General features: G+C 42.5%; 1 protein-coding gene across 2 annotated transcripts in view; it reads left to right on the top strand.

Moving 5' to 3' along the window:
- The first annotated feature begins 6,284 nt into the window (after window positions 1-6,284).
- Window positions 6,285-22,253, top strand: part of arhgap23a (Rho GTPase activating protein 23a) — a 65,168-nt gene continuing 49,199 nt past the window's right edge. The window contains exon 1 of one of the 2 annotated variants that reach the window (XM_061699713.1): window positions 6,285-6,510. In XM_061699713.1, the coding sequence (XP_061555697.1) occupies window positions 6,502-6,510 (9 nt within the window). In that variant the 5' untranslated portion in view covers window positions 6,285-6,501. Of the gene's footprint in view, window positions 6,511-15,765; window positions 15,970-22,253 lie in introns of those variants that run through there. The other variant, XM_061699712.1, reaches the window with a different exon arrangement.

Below are 22,253 nucleotides of genomic sequence, written 5' to 3'. Positions count from 1 at the left end.
TGTTTGTCTCTCTTTTCATACTGTGCAAAGTAGTTGGGACAAGATTTGAGCTTAAAATACAGTATACTCTGTTTATTATAATTTATTTGATTTACATTTGGGCCTCTAGCTATATAAGGCCCATGTTGTATTGTGCAGTGACCCCACATTCTATTTGTTACAGACTGGGGGAGGTGAGAGTTACACCATCAAATCGCAGGTGAATGATAAAATGCCACCTTTTGACTTTTAGTCCAATGTTTTATATAGCTGTTTTGTTGTGTGTAAAGTAGCTATGGGTCGGAATTTCCTGGTTTTCGCACTCCCCATCTTCGTGTCTAACCCTACCTCTGCTAGATATCATTGAGCTAAATCCTCCACGAACTCTGCTATTGTTCTTTCAAACCACCCGAATTAAGATCCAGAAGCATCCCATTGTCGCAACTAATTTCATAATTTCGATTTTTAAATTCAATATCGATAAAATCGATGTTCAAAGGCTCGTTGGTTAGCGTTGTGTTGCTAACTTCCGGGATTTGTCTCGTCTATGGTGAAATATGTTGTCTCTTTACTGCCACCTTTCGCAGTCACCCTGCTATGACACCACAGCCGTGTGGTTCTTTATGCACTGTACGTATTAAAAAATATATATAATAATAATTAATTGGGTATTATTACTAAAACACATTCGTCGAAACTGTTTAAAAAGCTTTCAAAATAAAATTTTGAAAGAACTGTGACGGAGTTTTCCCCGAGTTCGTCTTGCCAGGTTTCGACCATGAACTCACCAAGGGATCTTAACATAAGGCATATCAACGACATATATACGGATTAAGTATAGCTAATCGAATGGGGTCGTTATGAAACGTTGTAAATTTGCTTTACTTCGGCGTTTAGCATTCCTTAAAAAATAATTTGGTTTTCTGCATTCGTAAGGACCCTGCCCATTTCCGAAGTCTTCCGATTGTAGCCGAAGTCTTCGACCGGCTCCTGCCCAGCTCGCTTTTCCTCTCGCTGTTCGATTAGTCGTCATTGCAATCATGGTGGACATTATGGTGTTGATGTTTTTCGCCATCATGGGTCTCGTCTTCCTCTCGTACATCATCTACATGCTGTGAGGACGATGGCGGCCGTGTGGAGGAGGACGAGGAGGAGACGCATTTCCTCCCTTGCATCCCTACTGCCTCCATCGCGGACAAGGGTGAGGATGCGTTTAATGGCATTACGTAAATTTGACTATTTACGCCGATTGTACGCTAATATGTTGTGTTTTGGATGCGTAAAAAAAAAACATCTGTAACTGAAATATGTCCAAATAATATTTGTTATCAGGTGACGTGTGAAGTGATTGGGCATCATCTGTTTCAGGTTGGACAACCAGTGGCTGGACCGTGAAGGCTTCTCCATGCAGAAAATAACAGATGGACTCTCCCGAATGATTGAATTAGTCCATGTTTTTTTTTTTTTTTGTCTTGTTTTTTTTTGGCACAATACGGGTTAGAACCATGCCAGCGGAGGATCCCCGGTGGTTAAAAGCTCATTTATCATTGTTATTTATTGGTTGTAAACACGTATTAAGACTATCACCTTTTAGTTTTTTACCACTAAAGCTTATTTATTGTATTAATAGTGACCATGGATTTTGTGTTCAATAAAGATTATTTCAATGAAAGCCTGTAGTATAAGAGGTGCTCTTTTTGGCCAGCACGGGGCGCCGTTGACTATGGGATGCCGTTTGGAAAGCGGCTCGCTCTGAAAATAACAGTAACATTTTGTCACATTTAGTCTCAAACAGTGTTTAAAAAAAAAACTGGTGTGAATTTTTGACACTCACTTTTCTGCCCATTTAGAACGATATTTGTCAACTCTATTGTTAAATCCAAATATTAAATGTTGCACCTAAATCAAAAATGTTAATATTAAATTTAAATAAATAATACATATACATTTTAAATATATATATCTAAATATAAATCTTAAATCTAAATGTTAAATATATATCTAAATCTTAATGTTAATTCTAAATGTTAAATACATCCATTTTCTACCACTTATCCGAGGTCGGGTCGCGGGGGCAGTAGCTTTAGCAGGGATGCCCAGACTTCCCTCTCCCCAGCCACTTCATCCAGCTCTTCCGGGGGGATCCCGAGTCGCTCCCAGGCCAGCCGAAAGACGTAGTCTCTCCAGCGTGTCCTGGGTCGTCCCCGGAACACCTCACCAGGGAAACATCCGGGAGGCATCCGAATCAGATGCCCCAGCCTCCTCATCTGGCTCCCCTCGATGTGGAGGAGCAGCGACTCTACTCTGAGATCCTCCTGTACTCACCAAGCTTCTCACCCTATCTCTAAGGGAGAGCCCGGATACACTGCAGAGGAAACTCATTTCGCCCGCTTGTATCCGGGATCTCGTTCTTTCGGTCACGACCCACAGCTCGTGACCATAGGTGAGGGTAGGAACGTAGATCGACCGGTAAATCGAGAGCTTCGCCTTTCGGCTTAGCTCCTTCTTCACCACAACGGACCGATACAAAGTCCGCATCACTGCAAACGCTGCACCGATCCGCCTGTCGATCTGCCGTTCCATTCTTCCCTCACTCGTGAACGAGACCCCAAGATACTTGAACTCCTCCACTTGGGGCAGGATCTCATCCCCGACCTGGAGAGGCCAGGCCACCCTTTTCCGACTGAGGACCATGGTCGCCGATTTGGAGGTGCTGATTTTCATCCCAGCCGCTTCACACTCGGCTGCGAACCGCTCCAGTGAGAGTTGGAGATCACGGCCTGATGAAGCCAACAGAACCGCATCATCTGCTTTTTGCAGATGATGCGGTTCTGAGTCTGTAGTTTGTCATCATCATAAGGGGTCTTTTAGACGTGCTTTGTCTGGTCCCTCACCTAGGACCTGTTTGTCATGGGTGACCCTGCCCGGGGCATAAAGCCCCAGACAACTTACCTCCTAGGATCATTGGGACACACAAACCCCTCCACCACGATAACGTGACGGCTCAAGGAGGGGTAAAAGTTAAATATATATGTAAATGATAAATCTAAATGTGAAATATATATCTCAATGTTAAAACTGCATCTAAATATGAAGTACATTTCTCAATGTTAAATGTTTAATCTATCTGTAAATGTAGAATGTAAATGTTTAATATATAGCTAAATGTTATGTATATATATATATATATATATATAAATACAAATGTTTAATATATAGCTAAATGTTATATATATAAATACAAATGTTTAATCTATATCTAAATGTGAAATCTAAATGTGAAAAGTTAAATCTGAATGTTAAATATATATCTAAATATAAATGCTAAAGCTAAATGTTTCTGGTGCAACTAAACATTTAGCTAAAATGCAACTCTAATTGCCGACGGTCGTAAGTACCAAAATAATAGTTCAACGTCACTGTATGTCTCTCGTTCCCAAAAAGATTAACTTATAAAAAGGCTCTTATCTGGGGAAATGGACTCTTGGACACAGATCATAGTTATAATAACTACATGAAATAACAAAACAGGTTTGGAGAAACTGTATTTGACGTGTAGTTTTAGTGTTTAGCCGTCACTTTTAAAATCGACTGGAGGATTTAGGACCCGGGAGAGCCTTGGCCGTCCACCTCCACCGGGTGGCAGGCGCACGCCCCTGTTAGCCAATATCCATGCTGCTCATTCTGCAAATATGTCCGGTCAAACGGCGTTTTGGCAGCAATACACAATTTTCCATGGCGACGGCGACAGCAACGACCACAGGGCTGCCGCAGACCACCTCGATCACTTTGTATTGCTGCCAAAACGGCTCTGCCGATGTTCTCTGCTGTTTGCAGATGATGTGGTTCTGTTGGCTTCATCAAGCCGTGATCTCCGACTCTCACTGGAGCAGTTCGCAGCCGAGTGTGAAGCGGCTGGGATGAAAATCAGCACCTCCAAATCTGAGACCATGGTCCTCCGTCGGAAAAAGGTGGCGTGCCCTCTCCAGGTCGGGGATGAGATCCTGCCCCAAGTGGAGGAGTTCAAGTATCTTGGGGTCTCGTTCACGAGTGAGGGAAGAATGGAACGGCAGATCGACAGGCGGATCGGTGCAGCGTTTGCAGTGATGCGCCCTTTGTATCGGTCCGTTGTGGTGAAGAAGGAGCTAAGCCGAAAGGCGAAGCTCTCGATTTACCGGTCGATCTACGTTCCTACCCTCACCTATGGTCACGAGCTGTGGGTCGAGACCGAAAGAACGAGATCCCGGATACAAGCGGGCGAAATGTGTTTCCTCCGCAGGGTATCTCCCTTAGAGATAGGGTGAGAAGCTCAGTCTTCCAGGAGGACGTCAGACTAGAGCCGCTGCTCCTCCACATTGAGAGGAGCCAGATGAGGTGGTTGGGGCAACTGTTTAGGATCCCTCCCGGACGCCTTCCCTGGTGAGGTGTTCTGGGCACGTCCCACCGGAAGGAGACCCCGGGGACGACCCAGGACACGCTGGAGAGACTACGTCTCTCGGCTGGCCTGGGAACGGCTCGGGATCCCCCGGGAAGAGCTGGATGAAGTGGCTGGGGAGAGAGAAGCCTGGGCGTCCCTGCTAAAGCTACTGCCCCCGCGACCCGACCTCAGATTAGCGGTAGAAAATGAATGGATGGATATTTGGCGTGCACATTTGTGCAACCACATAACCTCAGTTTTTTTTTTTTTACTTTCCCTCTGGAAAAGATTTTTTAAATTGAGCTGTAGAGGTTATAGGTCATATTGATGGTGGAAAAAAGTTTTGAAATTATGTGTCTGTGTCTCATTTTTTTTTGACATCACAAAAACCTGAATTTTTATTTTCACTGTATTAGTGGCGAGTCGTCAAACTCTGCCCACACGCAATGGCCAAAACTCAAAATGTTTTGCAATTCAGTCATGCATCTGTCTATTATACAAGATTGGGTTTACAATACCGGGAATTTCTTTACCAGTTTTAAAATTTATCAATAAAATGTGTAATTTTCTCTGAACTTTGAAAAATGTGTTTTTGTTTTTAATTACTGATACACAGTTTACCAGTAAAAACAACAACAAAACAAATGCTTACAAATGCAAAATTGAACAATTCTTCAAAATCGACGCTTCAAGCTTTTTATTTCCACGCCCCGTTGAATTTTACTGTTAAACTAAACATAAAACAAAGAAATTTAAACATTGTGTATTTTTTAGTGTGTGCATGTATTTAAAACAACTAAATAATATTGCTTGAAGAATGGCCTGCTAGCTTAACGATCCCATATGCAATGCTAACATACCCCGCGAAGTAGCGACCACATATTTTTTTGATTATACATATTTTAAAGCTGTATGAACCTCCCCAGACTCTTATGAATCTTCCCCACACGCTACCATACTCTTATAAACACATTCTATACTCTTAAACACATTTTAAACTCTTAAAGATACAGTATTGCACGGTAGTTCTGAACACATCTGTATTTTATTCTGTTGATGTGTGTGTTTATTTTACTACCCCAAAAACTACAGCATACACAAACAAATTATGCGCAATATGAAAAAAAAAAAATCCACAATGCGCTGAATCCGCAATAGGTTAACCGCGATATAGCAAGGGAACACTGTACAAATTTTGAGGGGTGGGGGCTTGAACGGATTAGAGGCTTTTCCATTCACGTCAATGGGGGAACTATAATTTGAGATACGAACATTTTGAGTTAAGAGCGTGGTTGCGGAATGAATTACACTCCTAAATCAAGGCACCACTTATTTCTCCTTATTATTATTTTTTGCACCTTTCACTTTCCTTCCCTCCAGTTATTTGTAAGTGCATCACGCACGGGCGGAGCGTCCGGCCTGCGCATGGTGCTGAGTGAAGCGGGAAAACCTTGAGTGTGAGTGTTGTCGCACTCCAGCCTTCACTTGTGGAGTTCCTGTTATTTGCTTGGTGGGAGTTTCCCTGGGAAGGATGTGTGGCTTTACCCCCACTGCGCTCACCAAGAATGTCCGGCCTCCCTCCACAAAAGAGGACTACACGTCCCGACATGCTCTCCTCAAATGACCCCACCCTTACTCTTACGCTCTATAATTAAGGGGCGGGGCTTGTAAATTCATCCAATAGCGTGTCGGCTGCTGTCGTCAATGGCAACAGAGGTTTTTAGGGAAGCGTGAGAGGGACAGCTGGGTGGAGAGTCATAGGTCCAGGCCCCGGCCAATCACGAGGCGGCCGCCCTTCCCGCTGCTCCCCTGTGATTGGCTTCTCTAACCCACTGCAGCGGGAAAGGGGGAGGGGGGAGGGGGGCAAAGAGCAAAGGGAAGGGACACACAGAAATGTGTGTGTGGACGACGGAAGAGAGCGGGAGTATTTTTTTTCCCCCGTGGCGACGATTCCCATCTGGAGACGAGATAAACCTTGGATAAAGCGTGGATCCCAGGAGGAGAGTTGTTGGGAATACCGCACGGGAAAGAAGAGGAAGAATCCCGGGAGTGTCGGGGGCCGCCATGGCCGGGATCGGGAGGAGGGAGAAGGCGCGCTGAAAATCATGGAGCAGGTGAGGATGCAAAAGGGGAAAGGGAAGGAAGGGAAGGGATGGGTTCCCTCGCAACGCTTGGCATGACATCGCCGCTGGGCTCCAATTCCGTCCTCTGGCGTCGCTTACAGAGGGAACGCAACCTTTTAAACAAGTGTGTACTCGGCATCTTCTGGTTCCTCCATAGGGAACCACTTCCCTCCTTCACTTCTCATTGATGACCTCATCCCGCATCCCGCCCGGAAGCGGGGTGGCGTGGGGGCGACACGCCCTGACACGGGACCTTCAGTTCATGCCGGTGGTCCCACTCTCCCGACTTGGTCAGGGTGCCCCGTAACCCTCACTTGAGTAGAAATGGTGTCATGCTGCCCTGTGTGTGTGTGTGTGTGTGTGTGTGTGTGTGTGTGTGTTACACGCAATATACTATCTGGTCAGTTAATTAGGTACACCTGCTCACTCTAATGAGAGCCAATAGAGGAGCCTTCAAAAACACAATGCTGCATGTTACTGTTCCGTGGAAAGCACGTGTGGCCAAAATTTTGCTGGTCTCTTAGTTTTATCCGAAACAAACACAAATATATTATACAGTGGTGCCTTGAGGTACGAGTGACACGACTTATGAGCTTCTCAGGATACGAGCTGTCGTTCGGCCAATTTTATTTATTTTTTTAAATTATTATTTGTTGCTTGGACTTGAGATATGAGCGCTGTATGTTGGCATGGAACTCAATTCAACTCACTTCACAATGAAGCAGCAATTTGCCAAATAGTGAACACATTTTCAGAAAAGAGGCTTCAAGCTGTTTAATGCCGCTCCCAGTTGAAGTTTACTTTCAAACTTAACATAACATAAAGAGGATTGCACCTTGGGCAGTTAAAACAAACAAATAATGTTGCCTTAAGAATGGCCCACTAGCTTGATGCTAAAATAATGGAAAACATCACTGACATGCTAAGGATTAGCATCGATAGTACTGATTTTAAATGCAATGCCTATTTGAACACAAACAGTGGAGCAACACACGTAGACAGATAATCTAACAATACTCGCAGGCATATATACTTTATCCTCTATGAAATTTGACTTTTACTCTGTCACTGACTGCAGTAGTAGTAATCCATCCATTTTCTGTACCGCTTATCCTCACTAGGGTCACGGAGGTGCTGGAGCCTATCCCAGCTATCTTCGGGCGAGAGGCGGGGTGCACCCTGAATTGGTCGCCAGCCAATCGCAGTGCAGTAGTAGTAATAGTACTATTCTTCTTCATTTGTAGCTCCATGAGTATATTATACTGCCTTCCGGTGGCCAAGGCTGCACAGCAAAAGAAGCAGCCCAATGAAATGAATTGCAGCATGAAATCATGATGCACAAACTGCTTGTCTGCATTCTAATTAATGATGCCATTTCTCTCTTTTTTTTTTAATACAGTACAATATTATAGAGTACTATTTTTCCTTATTAAAAACAAACACATTGTTTTTTGTTTGGGGCGAGCATGGAACGGATGAATGGCATTTCCGTTAATTAAAATAAGGAAAGATATTTGAGTGTGTTTTGAGTTAAGAGCGTGGTCACAGAACAAATTAACTTGTAGCTCAAGGCACTAAAGTACACTGCTACATCTGTCAATGCATTTTTTTTTTTTGTAGAATTTTTGTGATATTTTTTGCAGTCCAGTGGAACATGTCTTCCACATTTTTCCTTGTTTTTATTTTGATGCAAAACAAATGCACAACAAAGAATGTACTCACTTGATCTGTAAATGTATATTTTACAGATTTCTTTTTCAAGATTTTTTTGCTGTCTACTGTAAAGGACATTGCCAATATGTTGCTTTTTTTCATTTTTATGTGAAACATCTGTCATGGCACTTTTTGTAGAATTTTAATTTTTTGATGTCCATTGGAAAATATGTTGCCAAACTATTACTTGTTTTTATTTTTAAGAAAAACACCCCGCAAAAATATAAACAATATATTATATCCATCACTTGACATTGTAAATATGTTTTTTTTTTTTTTTTTAAATGATAGCGCCAATGCCACAAAATGTTGCTTGATGTGAATCCATCTGCTGAAGGAGTCAGGTGTTGCTTTCAGTGACAGTCTGAAATCGTAACATTCCTCACTAACACAACTAATTGATCACGTCAAATGTTAAATTCTTCTACCTATCTATCCAAATATGGATTTAAAATGTTTTTATTTAAATGCAGGTCTTGTTGTAGTTTGTGCAGGTGTACCTAATATTGTGTCCTATTGTTTTAAATGCCAACAATACAATAATGGTGTAGTTTACAGGACAATATAGTGCACAGGAAGCTAAACGCTATTTATAAGTTGCTGACCGCTGTCATTCGAGCACAGAATAGCGACGTCAATGCCGAATATGGTAAAACCACTTCCTGTAGGTCATGTGACTCAGGATTATTGTTGTTGTTTAGCAGCAAGGCCACTACATCTTTATCTTAGCCTTGTGTTTCTCCTCTGAGTGTGTGGTATTGAAGATGACACACTAGTATAAACACACTCAGTGACATGAGTGTAAATAGTAACCTGGCAGAACTCCCACAGACTTACACAGAAACAAACCTTTGCTGGTTAGCTGAGCTAGCGCTATACTGTCGTAGCTTGATGTAAACGTTGCATCATAACACGTCAAAATACTGTACGTGTCTACAAAATGACATTTTACATTTTAACACTAGTTTAACACCAGTTTAGCACTGGTTTTCACCAGTTTAGGGCCTGTTTAGCATCAGTTTAAAACTAGCCTTACGCTTGTTTGGAATTAATCTAGTACAGTTTAGCACCTATTTTACACTGGTTTAACACTCCGTTAGCACAACATTGGCACCAGTTTATCAAGTTAAACATTATATTAATTTAAAACCAATCTAACACCAGTTTAATGCTAGTTTAACACTAGTTTAGCACCAGTTGAAGACCAATTTAACATTAGTGTCGCACTAGTTTGGTACCAGTTTAACATGAGTTTAGCACCAGTTCAACACTAGTGTAACACCAGTTTAGCATCAGTTTGACATCTATTCAGCAACAGTTTACCACCATGAAGACCAATTTGATACTAGTTTAGCACCAGTTTCACCCTTGTGTAACACTAGTTAAGACCAGTTTAACACCAGTTTAGGACCAGATCAGCACCAACCTATCACTAGACTAGCACCAGTTTTATACTAGTTTAGCACTAGTCAGCATTAATTTAACACCAGTTTAGCACCAGGTTTTACAACACTGGAACAGACTATCTCCAAATCAGACCAAATCTGAGCTAGAGCAGCTAATTTAAATTTTGCCGTTGAAAGGAAGCGAGTAAACGAACAGGATTGAAGCATCCGTGCTAACCTAGTTCCGAGGGTGGCGAGTGAGCTAAGGAGGGCGGCGGGAACAGAATTAGGGCCAGCGCCCTCTTTCTGCCACTTCCTTCTGGATTGGAGCCGGTGGGAAAAGGATCACCCGCCAAGGGGATGATTGAAACATCAACATCACTTAGGGTCAGCACACTTTTTTCGGTCAATAGTCATTATGGTCGACCTGGAGGGGTTGACCACGTGTAGCAACAGTGAGCTTCTCTTGTATTTCATGGAGGAGAGGCGTTTATTTTCATACAGTCGTGTAATATCATTTGAGAGGCAATGGTTAACACTTAGCACTTGTTGAGCAACAGGTTCAACAGAAGTTTCTTGCTAGTTTAACACTAGTTTGACACCAGATTAGCACAAGTTTTATACTAGGTTAACACTAGTTTAACACTAGTTTAGCACCAGTTTCTCCCATGTCAAAGATGAGTTTAGCACCAGTTTCTCACTCGTGTAACACTAGTTTGGCACTAGTTTAGCAGCCGATTAGCACCAGTTTAACACTGGTGTAGCAGCAGTTTCTCACTAGTTTGGCACCAGTTTAGCGCCATATTAGCACCACTTTAGTACTTGTTTAATACTAGTTTAGCACTAGGTTAGCAGCATTTTCTCAACAGTTTGACATAAGTTTCTCACTATAACACTAGTTTGCTACCAGTTTAACAAACATACTAACAGGAGGGTTAAAATCAGCACGACAAGATTATGAGACAAGTAGTTTACCTGCTGTCTCACTACCACTGTATGACTAAAATGCATGCACACTGTAGTGTTTCACATAGCAGGATAGCTCGAGAGTGAACATCTGCAGTGGAGATGTTCCTAATGAGTTGCAAATGTCCGAGTCAGTGAGACGGAATGTGAACAAGTGTGCGAGAGAGCAGGCTAAAGGAGAATGAGTGCGTTTGTGCGCCTTATGGTGGAACAGGTGGTCATCTGACCCCCCTCCCCACCAACACAGGACATCCCCCCCCCAGCGCCCCATATCAATTCCCAAGCCTCTCATCTTTGGATTTGTTGGAATGTCTTCTTGCTTTGTTCACAGCAGTAAGAATTTCAGCATCTTTAGATACGAACAAAAGTATTGGGACACCCCCCACTCACTTCCTGTCCGATTATTGTTGAAAATACAGAGGTAAGAGCGAGCTTCGACTACGCCGCTTTTATTGTTTTTAAATTACTACTTTACAATATACAGTAGTGTTTTTTTTATCGTTATTAGAAACATGGGGACTGGAATGGATTAATGGCATTTCAATTGATTTTAATGGGGAAAATGTATTTGTTATACTATACTGTAGTGCGCGGGTGTGTGATGCGTGCTTAGCGTGTGAAGTGCAGTGCAGCATCCGTGTTCTTAGCATGCAGGCAAAGGCCAATGCGGTGGATGCCTGGAGGCGCGCACAATGGGCAGATTGTCCCGTGACGGAAAAGTAGGACACCCATCTCTCCAGGAAGTAAACTGCTCCTGGTTCACTTCAGCCTGGGACCACTACTACTTTGTATCTCACCATAGTGTATGTATGTGTGTGTGCGTGCGTGTGCGGGCATGCGTGTGTGTAAGTGCATTTGTCCCGGAAAAAATGCAGCACGTTGCAAGCAGCTACTGTTTTTTATTTATTGCATTTGTGCGGGTGTGCTGGAGCCTATCCCAGCTACCTTCGGGCGCGAGGCGGGGTACACCCTGAACTGGTCGCGAGCCAATCGCAGGGCACATATAAACAAACAACCATTCGCGCACGCATTCACACCTATGGGCAATTTAGAGTCTTCAATCAACCTAGCATGCATGTTTTTGGGATGTGGGAGGAAACCGGAGTGCCCGGGGAAAATCCCCACAGACACATGGAGAACATGCAAACTCCACACAGGTGCGGTTGGGATTTGAACCCCGGTCCTCAGAACTGTGAGGCAGATGTGCTAACCGGCAGATGTGCTAACCAGCAGTCCACCGTGCCGCCACATTTTATTTTGATTTAATATTTTTTATTTTATTTAATAACTACGCTCTGTATGTATTTAGATTTATATATTTATTAGTATTTCTTACTTATGTTTTTTATTTAATCATCATCATTAGGATTTTTATGTAAATTTGTTTTTTGTTATTGATTTTATTTCTATAAATCAATAGATCCAGTTAGAGATATTTTTTATTTAAAATTTTACTTAACTGTAGTTTAGCTTGTTTTAAATTGTATTGAATTTGTTGACTTTATTACATTTAATAGTCATTATTTTTTTTATCTATTTCTTCTCCCGGTTGTTTACTTTTTTTAGTTTGTATTTTACTTTTTATTTTTATTATTTATTTTGTTATTTCCTTATTGCATTTATAAATGTATGTACAGTAATATTTTTATTTTTGTTGTATTATCTTTTTTGTTTCATCTTTATCCTTCATCAGTTTATTATTTTATTCACACACACACACACACACTCACACACATAAATATACACTATATATACGTTTCTATTTATATTTTAATGATTTAATTTAATTTTTTATTTTTATAATCTTATTTTGACTCTTCATCGGTTTAATCAATCACTTCAGCCTGGGACCACTACTACTTTGTATTATCACCATAGTGTATGCTTATAGTCGGTTTATAGTTACATATTTTTATGGTTTTATATAATATCATTATCACACTCATTTTTATTTTATTAAAGCATATGTTTTGATTGTTACTGATATTATTTCGATAAGTGAGAGAAATCTTTTTGGGGTTTTTTGTTTTGTACCTTTTTTTTAGTTTGTATTTTTGGTTGTCTCTTTCTCGTCTCTGTCTTGCCCATTTTCTTATTTATTAGGGGAAAATATGACTATGATGTATATTTATTTGAGTCATCTGTTGTACTTCATTATCTTTTTAAGTATTCTAACATCCACTAGTTGAGGAACACATTTTGCATCCCTATCTTCTCACCCTTATCTTTGCTTTAGTTGCTCTACATTGCGCCCTCGTGTGGCCAATATTGGCACTGCGCCCACATGTGTCTACAGTGGGGGATGATGTCTTTCATGACAAACAGTCGAGACGTAGGCCTCTGCAATGAGCTGGAAGTGAGCAGTTGTTGTGCCCTTTTTTATTTTGCTGCTTCATTCTGACTAGTTTTTTATTGCACGGAAATCACTTTTCTCATTTAAGAGTGTAACATGCAGCTAGTACACAAACTGTATGTGCAAGTGAGTGGACTGTGCTACTAGTGAGATGGAGCTGTGCTGCGTTTAAAAACAAGTACTAAGTACCACCGTCGTGATCAACATTAAACTACAGTAGCGTAGTATCCCAAATTATTCATCAAAAACGAGACAAAGGTTTTATTCCTTATGAACAGAATCGGTGACAAAGGGCATCCTTGGCGGAATCCAACTCTCACTGGAAACGAATCCGACTTACTGCCGGCAATGCGGACCAAAATCTGACACCGGTTGTACGGGCACCGAACAGCCCTTACCTAGGGGTCCGGCACCCCATACTCCTGGATCACTCTCCACAGGCCTTCAACAAGTCCACAAAGCACACAAAAGAATAAAACAAATGATTAAACAACACAGGGCAGTGTAGTTAGAGTAGGGCGATACTGCACAGGAAGTCTTGCAAAATGAGCTCCCACACACACTGTGATATTTTCAGACTTTTTCCAGGTGTATTCTTCCAGATGGGGCGCGCCTGCATCTACTTTCCAGTAAGCATCGTCCATTATGTCTGAGAGGTCGCGCGATGAAAATATTGTCGGCGATAAAGAGACAAACCGCTTCCTTGAAAGTGACTGGGACAAACGCTTTCATTGTCCCATCGCCGCAGGAAGTGACGGCACAGAGTGGACAGGAAGTGGAGCTGTGAAAGGTGCGGTGGTGACGGCGCTCTGAAGTGGCAGGAAAGTGGCGGCGTTGCTACTGGAAGGATGACTAAGCCACTGGGTTTGTTTTCATTCTCAGAAGAAAGGCAAAAGGAAAGGGGAAGTTTTCGGGGGATTTGTGTGCGTGTAGCAACAGATCCCATTTATAGGAACCTCAGAATAACCTGGAATGAGTTAATCGCTGTAACCCGCAACGAACATAGAGTTAAACAATCCATTATTAAGTGTAATAAAGGCAATGTCCCTGTAAAGTGAAAATAAATGTCTTGTAAAGGTGACACACCACCGAGAAGAGTTCTTAACAACCCTGCCAAATTTGATTGATTTAAAAAAAAAAAAAAAAAAATCGGCACGTATCTAAGATGAGGCTTCAAAATCGCAAAAAAATCAGGCCGTTCTTTTCGCTTGCATGTAAAAATGTGGGTGTGTCCGCTGTTGCGGGGCTTTTTTTAAATTGCGACGACGCACTCTAAAGAGGGCATATCAGCTCAAGCCCCATACGCTGGCTGTCAAGTCTGACTCTGTTATTATGCATTTTATTTTGTTATTTGTTACTAAAATGTCAATATTCTTTTCCATTTTATGTTATTCAATTTTCAAACTAGATCGCAATTTATTTAATTTTATTGAAAAAATATTAAATTAAATTGAATGAAATCACATTATTTTTAATGATTCAATTTGATTTATCTGTTTCAAATTCTATTTTATTTAAAAAAAATAAAATGACACTTATTAATACTTATTTTATTTAACTATCATGGCTGCCTACCCCTCCAGTTCCCCTTATAATTTAAAGGGGGCGGGTCTACATGATTAGTTGCCCACATGAGCAATCGCAAACGCTACGATGCTTGTTTACGGCGTCAGGCTGAGCGTGGGATTACGTAACGGCCCTCTTGGCATCTCTGTATAGGGAGGGCCACCACCCCCTCGAGGGGGGTCCAACGCTCAGGATGTGTCGCCTCACATCGGCGTCATACGGCGGTTGCAAAGGAGGCCTGAGGCTGCGTGTCAGCGACTGACCCGCACAAACAGCGCTGTGCAAAAGTATAGGAAAGCCACAAGTTTTCAAGTATGGGAGTGGTAGACTGGCTCCCTCTAGTGCTACGTGAAAGAATCACTACCTAAATACGATTCAGTTGTCTTTAACTTTTCATTACAATACCATTGCATTTCATCTTTAAGACCTGTTTGTTGTAAACTTTTATTTAGGTACCATTTTTTAATGTAACTTTTATGTGCAATACATTTTAATTGAATCATTAATACAGTACTGGCAGTAGGACTAGTTTTTAAAGTGGTTTTGATGGCTAAATGGCATCTACATGGACCTCCATCTTGGGGCCTCCTCGACCTATTCCCCTTATTAATTTGCTCTCGCTTTCATTGGAAAACTCGAAGGATGGCGGCGTTTGACGACATCTTGCACGACGTCACTTGGCAGCGGGGTGAGCTTCCTGTTGTGCTGATGAATAAGCTTCCCTTGCCTGACTAAAAATACTTTTCCCGGAATGACTGCCAATTGTAGTGTATTCCGCGTGAAAGGGGAAGAGGGTCGGTGACGCTGTGTAAAATGTTTTTTTTAATTTTTGTTTTATTAAATGTGGTCAGAATGAATTTGTCAACAATAATTGGATGTTCACATTTAGTTTTTTTTTCAACTGAATACTCAATTATTTTAAGCCCTGCTTTTTACTTTTACTTGTTTCTCGAGTTCAATTTTTGGCTACTCTACCCACCTGTGATTATTGTTACATAATTACTAGTAGTACCTGTAGTGCCGCTGTTAATGGAAAAAAAACACTATTTGTGGAAATAGTGGTTTACTTTGAACGGCGGATGTGTCCAACTTCCGGCGTATTTCCGTGTTGTTTGCGGCAAACTTGATGGATTGGGACAACAACCGAAGGAGAGGAAGAAACAAGTAGTAGAAGAAGGAGGGGCGGGTGGGAATGGGAATGGGAATGGAGGGGGCAGCCCGCCCAGAGAGACACACAGTGGGGATTGTCGCGGGGAAGTAGTTTTAGAAGTAGCGGTGGTGGAGGTGGGGGGGGGGAGACACTGAAGAAGGAAGCGGGATTACGAGTCGACCTTCTCCGTGTTGTGACGAAGACCCCCGCGAACGTAGACCCTCTCTCGTGGCCGCTGTCCGACAGTCTCCCGCCACCCAATGAATGGAGTTGCTTTCTGCCTTGTTGGAATACCTCCCTACTCCTCCGACCTGCACGTAAGTGAACGCCGCAGTTGCGTTATGTTGTGTTGCGCGTGGAGGAGGATGAGGTGGAGGTAAACGGTGGGAGTGCGTCCGAGCCGAACGTGATTCCTAAGCCGATTAACAGCAGTTTACTTAAACACGTAGACGGCAATTTTTGTGCTTCAAAGCTTTTGTTTTCGCATTTTCATGTGGAAGTCCGACGACATTTGAACGCAGCGGCGGCCGGAGGGACCCAGGGGAGAACTGGGCGAGTCTTTTGTCCGAGGCTCGATGCTACATGGCGCGGAGGGAGGGCACACTGGACTCGGCTTGGCTGCCTGTCAGTCCGAGCGGGACGTCCCGAGTCGGGATGCGGTGAGGCGGGCTGACGAGGGCCTAGTTTCTGCGTCTATGACACGCTACATCGACACGACGTCAAGTAGTCGTTCAAGCAATGATGAAGAAAGCCAAATGTGGTGGTGACGTCACAGCAAATGACAAGATGGGAAAAGTGTGACCAATGCAGTCAACATCACAAGACCTACTTGTGTGTTTGTTGTCCCCGAAAAAAGCCCGCAACGTTTGGAAAGCCTGAGCGGTGTCATGGTTTTGTGACTATTTATTTCCTCATTTGATGTCGTGTAGCATCCTTTTTGGTATTTTTATGTTCTGTTAAGTTCCTGTCATTGTTTTTTTTCCAGCCCTGGCACGTGTGTGTTATGCTCACTTATTCCCTCCGGCTGTTTGAGAAGCTCTTTAGTGGTTTTGTCAAGTTTTGGGGGAAAAATAAGAAGAAAAAAATACATTCAAAAGCCATGGCTGCGCTTCCTGTCCCATCAACATTTTCGCCAAGGTGATTTTCTTTCTGATGTCGCTGTAGGGACTGTCTATAAACATACTATTTGCATTGGTCCACTTTGGGGACATTTTAGTCTTGGGTTTAGGAACTTTCTTTTCCATTTTTACATTCTAGTCCATGACAGTCATCGTGTTCCAATTTGTGGACATTTTGGTACACTTAAGGAACAGTCTAATTCATGGTAAAGACGTCGAAGTTCATTTTCCAGACAATCTGAATCACTTTAGGAACATTTCTGGTTCACTTTGTGGACATTTTTGTTTTGCTTCAGGGTAATTTTGGTCCAATTTGAAAACATCATGTTTGACTTTGAATAATTTGTTTTTTTACTTTGATATTGGTGTCCGCTTGGAGGACCTTTTGGTCCACTTCAGGAACATTCTAGACTGGTCCACTTTGAAGACATTCTGGTCTAATTTAGGAATTTTCAGGTTCACTTTAAAGACATTCTGGTTCAAATTTTGGACATTCTGGTCTTCTGTAAGAGTATTCTAGTCCTCTTTGTGGGCTTTCTGGGCTACTTTGGGAAGATTTCAGTCCACATTGAGGTCCACTGCACAGTACATTGGTCCACGTTTGACCAAATTGGTCCAATTCAGGAACTTGCTCGTCCGTTATTAAACGTTCTGGTCTACAGCAACGACATTCTGGTCCATTTTGAGGAATTACTTCTTCTGGTACACATACACTTACGTCCAGACAATGACTGACATTCGTTAGCCTCTTTCAAGCAGAGACACTGCAAAATTGCAGTATTTGTCTTGCCTGGGCCTTTCACACAGAACCCAGTAAAGATGGAATACTGCTGATTATGCTGTGTTGTGACAAGTTTATGTAAATGTGGACTCTTTGTGTTTGGGTGTGTGAATGCTACAAGCGTTAACGCACACACCCTGCTGTCTCGTGCAGGAATGCGAGTGTGATGTAGTGGTGGGAAGGTGACGGAGGTGCAAGGTTGTGAGAAGTGTTTACAGTTGTCATTTTGTCCATGCTCTCACACACACACACACACACACACACACACTATTAATAAACGTCATTCAAAATTGATATGGATCTTGCCTCGGTAATTGACAGTAATCACTATAAGACTCTGTTGAGAATTCACACAGAAGACATTTGTGGAGCTTATTTAATAGAGTTTTTTTTGGGGTTATGAATCATCAAGCTTCACCGTCTAACCCATACGCAATGATGGAAACTGAAATCAATTTATCAATTTAGTGTGACCCTTTAGGTGTTTCATCTAGTACATGCAGTTTGAAGTTGGTCAGAGTCGGAGAAAATTTCATGGAGTTTGACTTTTAAGGACTCATGGAAATGGGCAAGATGAGCCTCTGGTTTTGGGGGCAGAATCCCTTTTCCCCAAGAATCATACGTGCTTCAAATTTGGTAGCAATTGGACAAAATCTCAAGGACAAGTTCCTTTTTTAGGACGCTTTGAAATGGCCAAAATCACCCAAAAATGGCAGCTTCACACCAAAATGGCTGACTTCCTGTCTTTTCAGGCATGGCTTGAGATTTTTTTTGTGTGCTTTCTTGTCATGATGGACATGTCTATTAAATTTCATCTTGCTAAAAGAAATGAGCTTCAGGAGCTGAATGAAAAACATGCACAAGTTATGACAAGAGTTTAATGTTGTATGGCGAATCACCAAACTTGCCCTTTGTGCTTCGCCCACACAAAATGAGGAAAACTCAAATGTGCCTAGTACACGTGGCACACTCAAGGCCAGAATGCCCGATTCAGCCTGCCACATATTTTTTTGTGGCCCACTAGGTCTGTCACGACAACAGTTTTTTAAAGACAATATATTGTCCCAAAAACTACCACAATAAACGATATATATTTTGTAATGCCTCTTAAATCATGAAAAATAAGGCCCGCCTTTATTATTATTTTATTTTTTTTGCTTTTAAATCAGTATTGTTATTATTATTGTTCATTATTAACAAATGATGAAGTGATTATGCATTTACATATGTACATTCATAACGTGTCTCTGAGGGAAACCATAACTATGATGTGGCCTGTGATGAAAATGAGTTTGGCACCCATATACATGGTTCAAATCTGGCAACAATCAAACATGAGAATGCTCGCATCAGTTCATTTCCACTCTATGACATGTTCATCTTTTAAGACCCCTGGAAATGTCAAATGAGCTTAAAATCAAAATGGCAGACTTGCAGTGTCTTTTCAGGCGTGGCTTCTTGAAACGTTTTGTGGGTCTACTCATGGCTATTAAATTTCATGTTGCTAAGTCAAGCTGGCTTCAGGGTCCCAAATTTCAAGTTATTACGAGAGTTTTTCATCAGTCAAAAGTCATCAAAGGCCGCCTGGAAAATGAGCCTAAAGTGGCAGCTTCAAAGCAAAATGGCAGAGTCCTTATCAACGATGGCTACTTGAGACTTTTTCGTGGGTCTCCTAATGATAGACATGACTACCAAATTTCATGTTGTTAAGAGAATCTTTCCCGACGTGAGAGAGGATCTGGACTGAGACGTCCATAAAAGCACTCCCTGGCTTCCAGTCATCCGTGCTCCTATGCGGCATCAGTGCAGCATTACTGGCTTCAGCCACGCCCTGCTCGCCAACGTTTGGCTGCAAAAAGCTTCTATTGATCCAGCCCGCCAGGCCTTGGTTTGGATGGATGTGTTCATATAAAGGACCACGCTCCATAAGACACTACTTAAATAAAGCATTGAATGGATAGATATTATTTATGGCCATGGAACACACACACAGTATGTTTGCAGCTCTGTTATTGTGCTTGGTTTGGGGTGTTTGCACGGGGAGGTCCTTGACACCAGCTGGCGACGCGGTCGTGCCGAAGGACATCCGTCGTCATCGACCTTGTTGACTCGCGGCGAGCGGCCATTGTTGTTGTGCGGCTTGGGGAACCTGTGAATGAGCGCTTATCGGTTCATCAGCTAGATGTTTTTTCCAGTAGAAGTCTTGCGAAAAAAATAACATTTCCTCATTTGTTCTAGTCGCCGACGTGCTGGAGAGATGATGATATTCGACATATTCCGGAAAGGAGAACAGGTTTGGTCTTGTTTGGAAGCGTGGACTCCACTGTTGCATCGTGTGTGTGTGTGTGTGTGTGTGTGTGTGTGTGTTTGTATCGCTCTGAAGCCAGCCTTACCCTCCACCTCCCCCACCTGCTGAAGAGGCAGGAGGGCACCCCGCTGTTGCTGTGGTGAAGTGGGGTACCCATTCCTGATTCTGGTTCTCTTTGGGAACATTCTGGTTTATTTTGTGAACATTTTTGTCTCCTTCGGGAACATTGTGGTCTCCTTTTGGGGATAGTGTTGTTGTCCACTTTGAGGACATTTTTGTGCACTGTGAGGATGTTTCGGTCCTATTTTGGAACGTTCTGATTCACTTTGAGAACAGTCTGGTCTCCTTTGGGGGCATTGTTGTCCACCTTTGAGGACTTTCTGGTCTGTTAAAAAGAGATTCTGGTCCACTTTGGGAACATTTTGGTCTACTGTAGGGACATATTGTATCATATTAGGACATCGGTTCACTTTGAGGATATTTTGGTCCACTTCAGGGTGTTGGTTCACCTTAGGATCATTATGGTCCACTGTGAGGACATTCTGGTCTACTTTGAGGACATACTGGTCCCTTATGGTCATTCTGACCTTCTGTCTCTAAGAAGAAGACGTCTGGACTTTCTTCACCTCAGCATCATGGTTACATTGCACCAAATGAGCTTGAAATCTCCTTCCAGGCTTTTTCGGAACATCACGGTCTAAACTGGAATGTCAGCAGAGGAGGATGAAGAGGAAGAGGGAATGAAGAGAATCCCAACGAGTCATGGCGGGAGAATGAGGCCCACAAACACTAATTGAACAGGTTGGGAGGTTGTGCTGCAAGATCGCTGAAGTCCTGAAGTAAAGAGAGGATACAATTTGTTCTGTTGTTGTTGTTGTTCTTTGCAGTGTTTTGACAGTCAGAGTCATGGGATGGAGATTAACAGGAAGCTAACAAAAAGCCACAGAGGAGCTAGCACGAGCAGCTGCATCACAATGCCGCCTTTGTTTAGGTTCACCAAAGTGCTCACATTATATTGTTTGTGCCCTTTTCAGTTTGGTGTTCGCCTACAGACGTGTCATTTCAACGATACTCTGCAAATTTCTTTTAATAAATAAGGACCAGAATCTTCCCCAAGTATACAAGATGTTTAAGTTGGACCAGAGTGTCCTCAAAGTGGACCAGAATGTTTCTAAAGTGGGACCAGAATATCCCCAAAGTGGACCAGGTGTTCAAATTTGACCACAATGCCCTTTAAAGTGGGCCAGAATGTTCCCAATGTCAATTCCTCCGGTGAGCCATATTAGTAGGGGGCTACTCTCACAAGCATGTTGGCAGCTTGGCAAGTTGTTTACTGCAAATACGCCTTAAGAAAGAAGCCAAGTGGATGGATTTAATGCTCCACCTCGCCGACTTTCTCCCTTTGACTTCCAGCTTTGATCTCCCATTACGTTTGCCTTCTTTGGTCTTCTCCCTTCCAGTGCTGCGGTTTCCTCCCGTCTGTGTGCACATTCCGGCATTTTAGTTCAGATTCATTTGCTTGTAAGAGGCTAACTTTGCCCGTAAAGCGGTTGCCATGCTCCTCTGCTCCTTAAAAGGTTTGTTTCTTACAAATCCTCAATACAAATCCTGCCCCTGCAGTCGGCACCCAGTGTATGCGGAATGAGTCGTCCCTCGAGGGATGAATCCAGTCATGGCACCACAGAGGACAGTTTATGTCTGTGGGCGGTTTGTCCTAATACCTGTGCTAAACGACAGCTAATTCGGACCGACGAGGCATATGAAGATCTTCATTACATTACACCAGCAAAGATCATTGCCTCTTGGATCAACATCTTGTCTTGTCCCCACAAGACTCTTTGGCCTCAGTCCGACATACTGTAAGACATAAGATACGTTTTCACTTATAAATCCAGTCCGGTTTACCATAATACATTGTAGTACGGTACCTGATCTGGCTCTTATTTACAATGTGGGCAATTGAGGTACGGTACCTGATCTGGCTCTTATTTACAAAGCGTTTAATTAGTTTCATTGCTGAGCTCGTAACACAATTTACTCTTATCTCAAAGTAAGAGTTAGACGTGGGATGCTTGGCAGATGTTGCGACAGCGTCTCTGAACCTAGCTCATATCTTGAATTATGCCTCGCAACTCAAAGTGAAAAAATCGATCAAGCGACGGCTCGCAACTTGGAAATCTCGTAAGTTAGTGCAGTTGTAAATCAAGTACCACTGTACGTTTAAAGTAAACACCACTGATTTTTTTTTAATGGCATTCTATTTGCCTCCCCCCATGATGCGGTTCAATTGAATGGATCCGAACACACCAGAACAACATTGGTGCGGACCAAATCAACTGGTCTGTTAAGCAATAGCATTGGCAGCTAACAGATTCCTCAAAAGTGAGCAGAGTG

This window comes from Phycodurus eques, chromosome 16, assembly GCF_024500275.1.
Source record: "Phycodurus eques isolate BA_2022a chromosome 16, UOR_Pequ_1.1, whole genome shotgun sequence".
NCBI classification, from domain to species: Eukaryota; Metazoa; Chordata; class Actinopteri; order Syngnathiformes; family Syngnathidae; genus Phycodurus; species Phycodurus eques.
The sequence above is the reverse complement of the archived record's forward strand: the minus strand, read 5'-3'. Positions and strand labels throughout refer to the sequence as shown.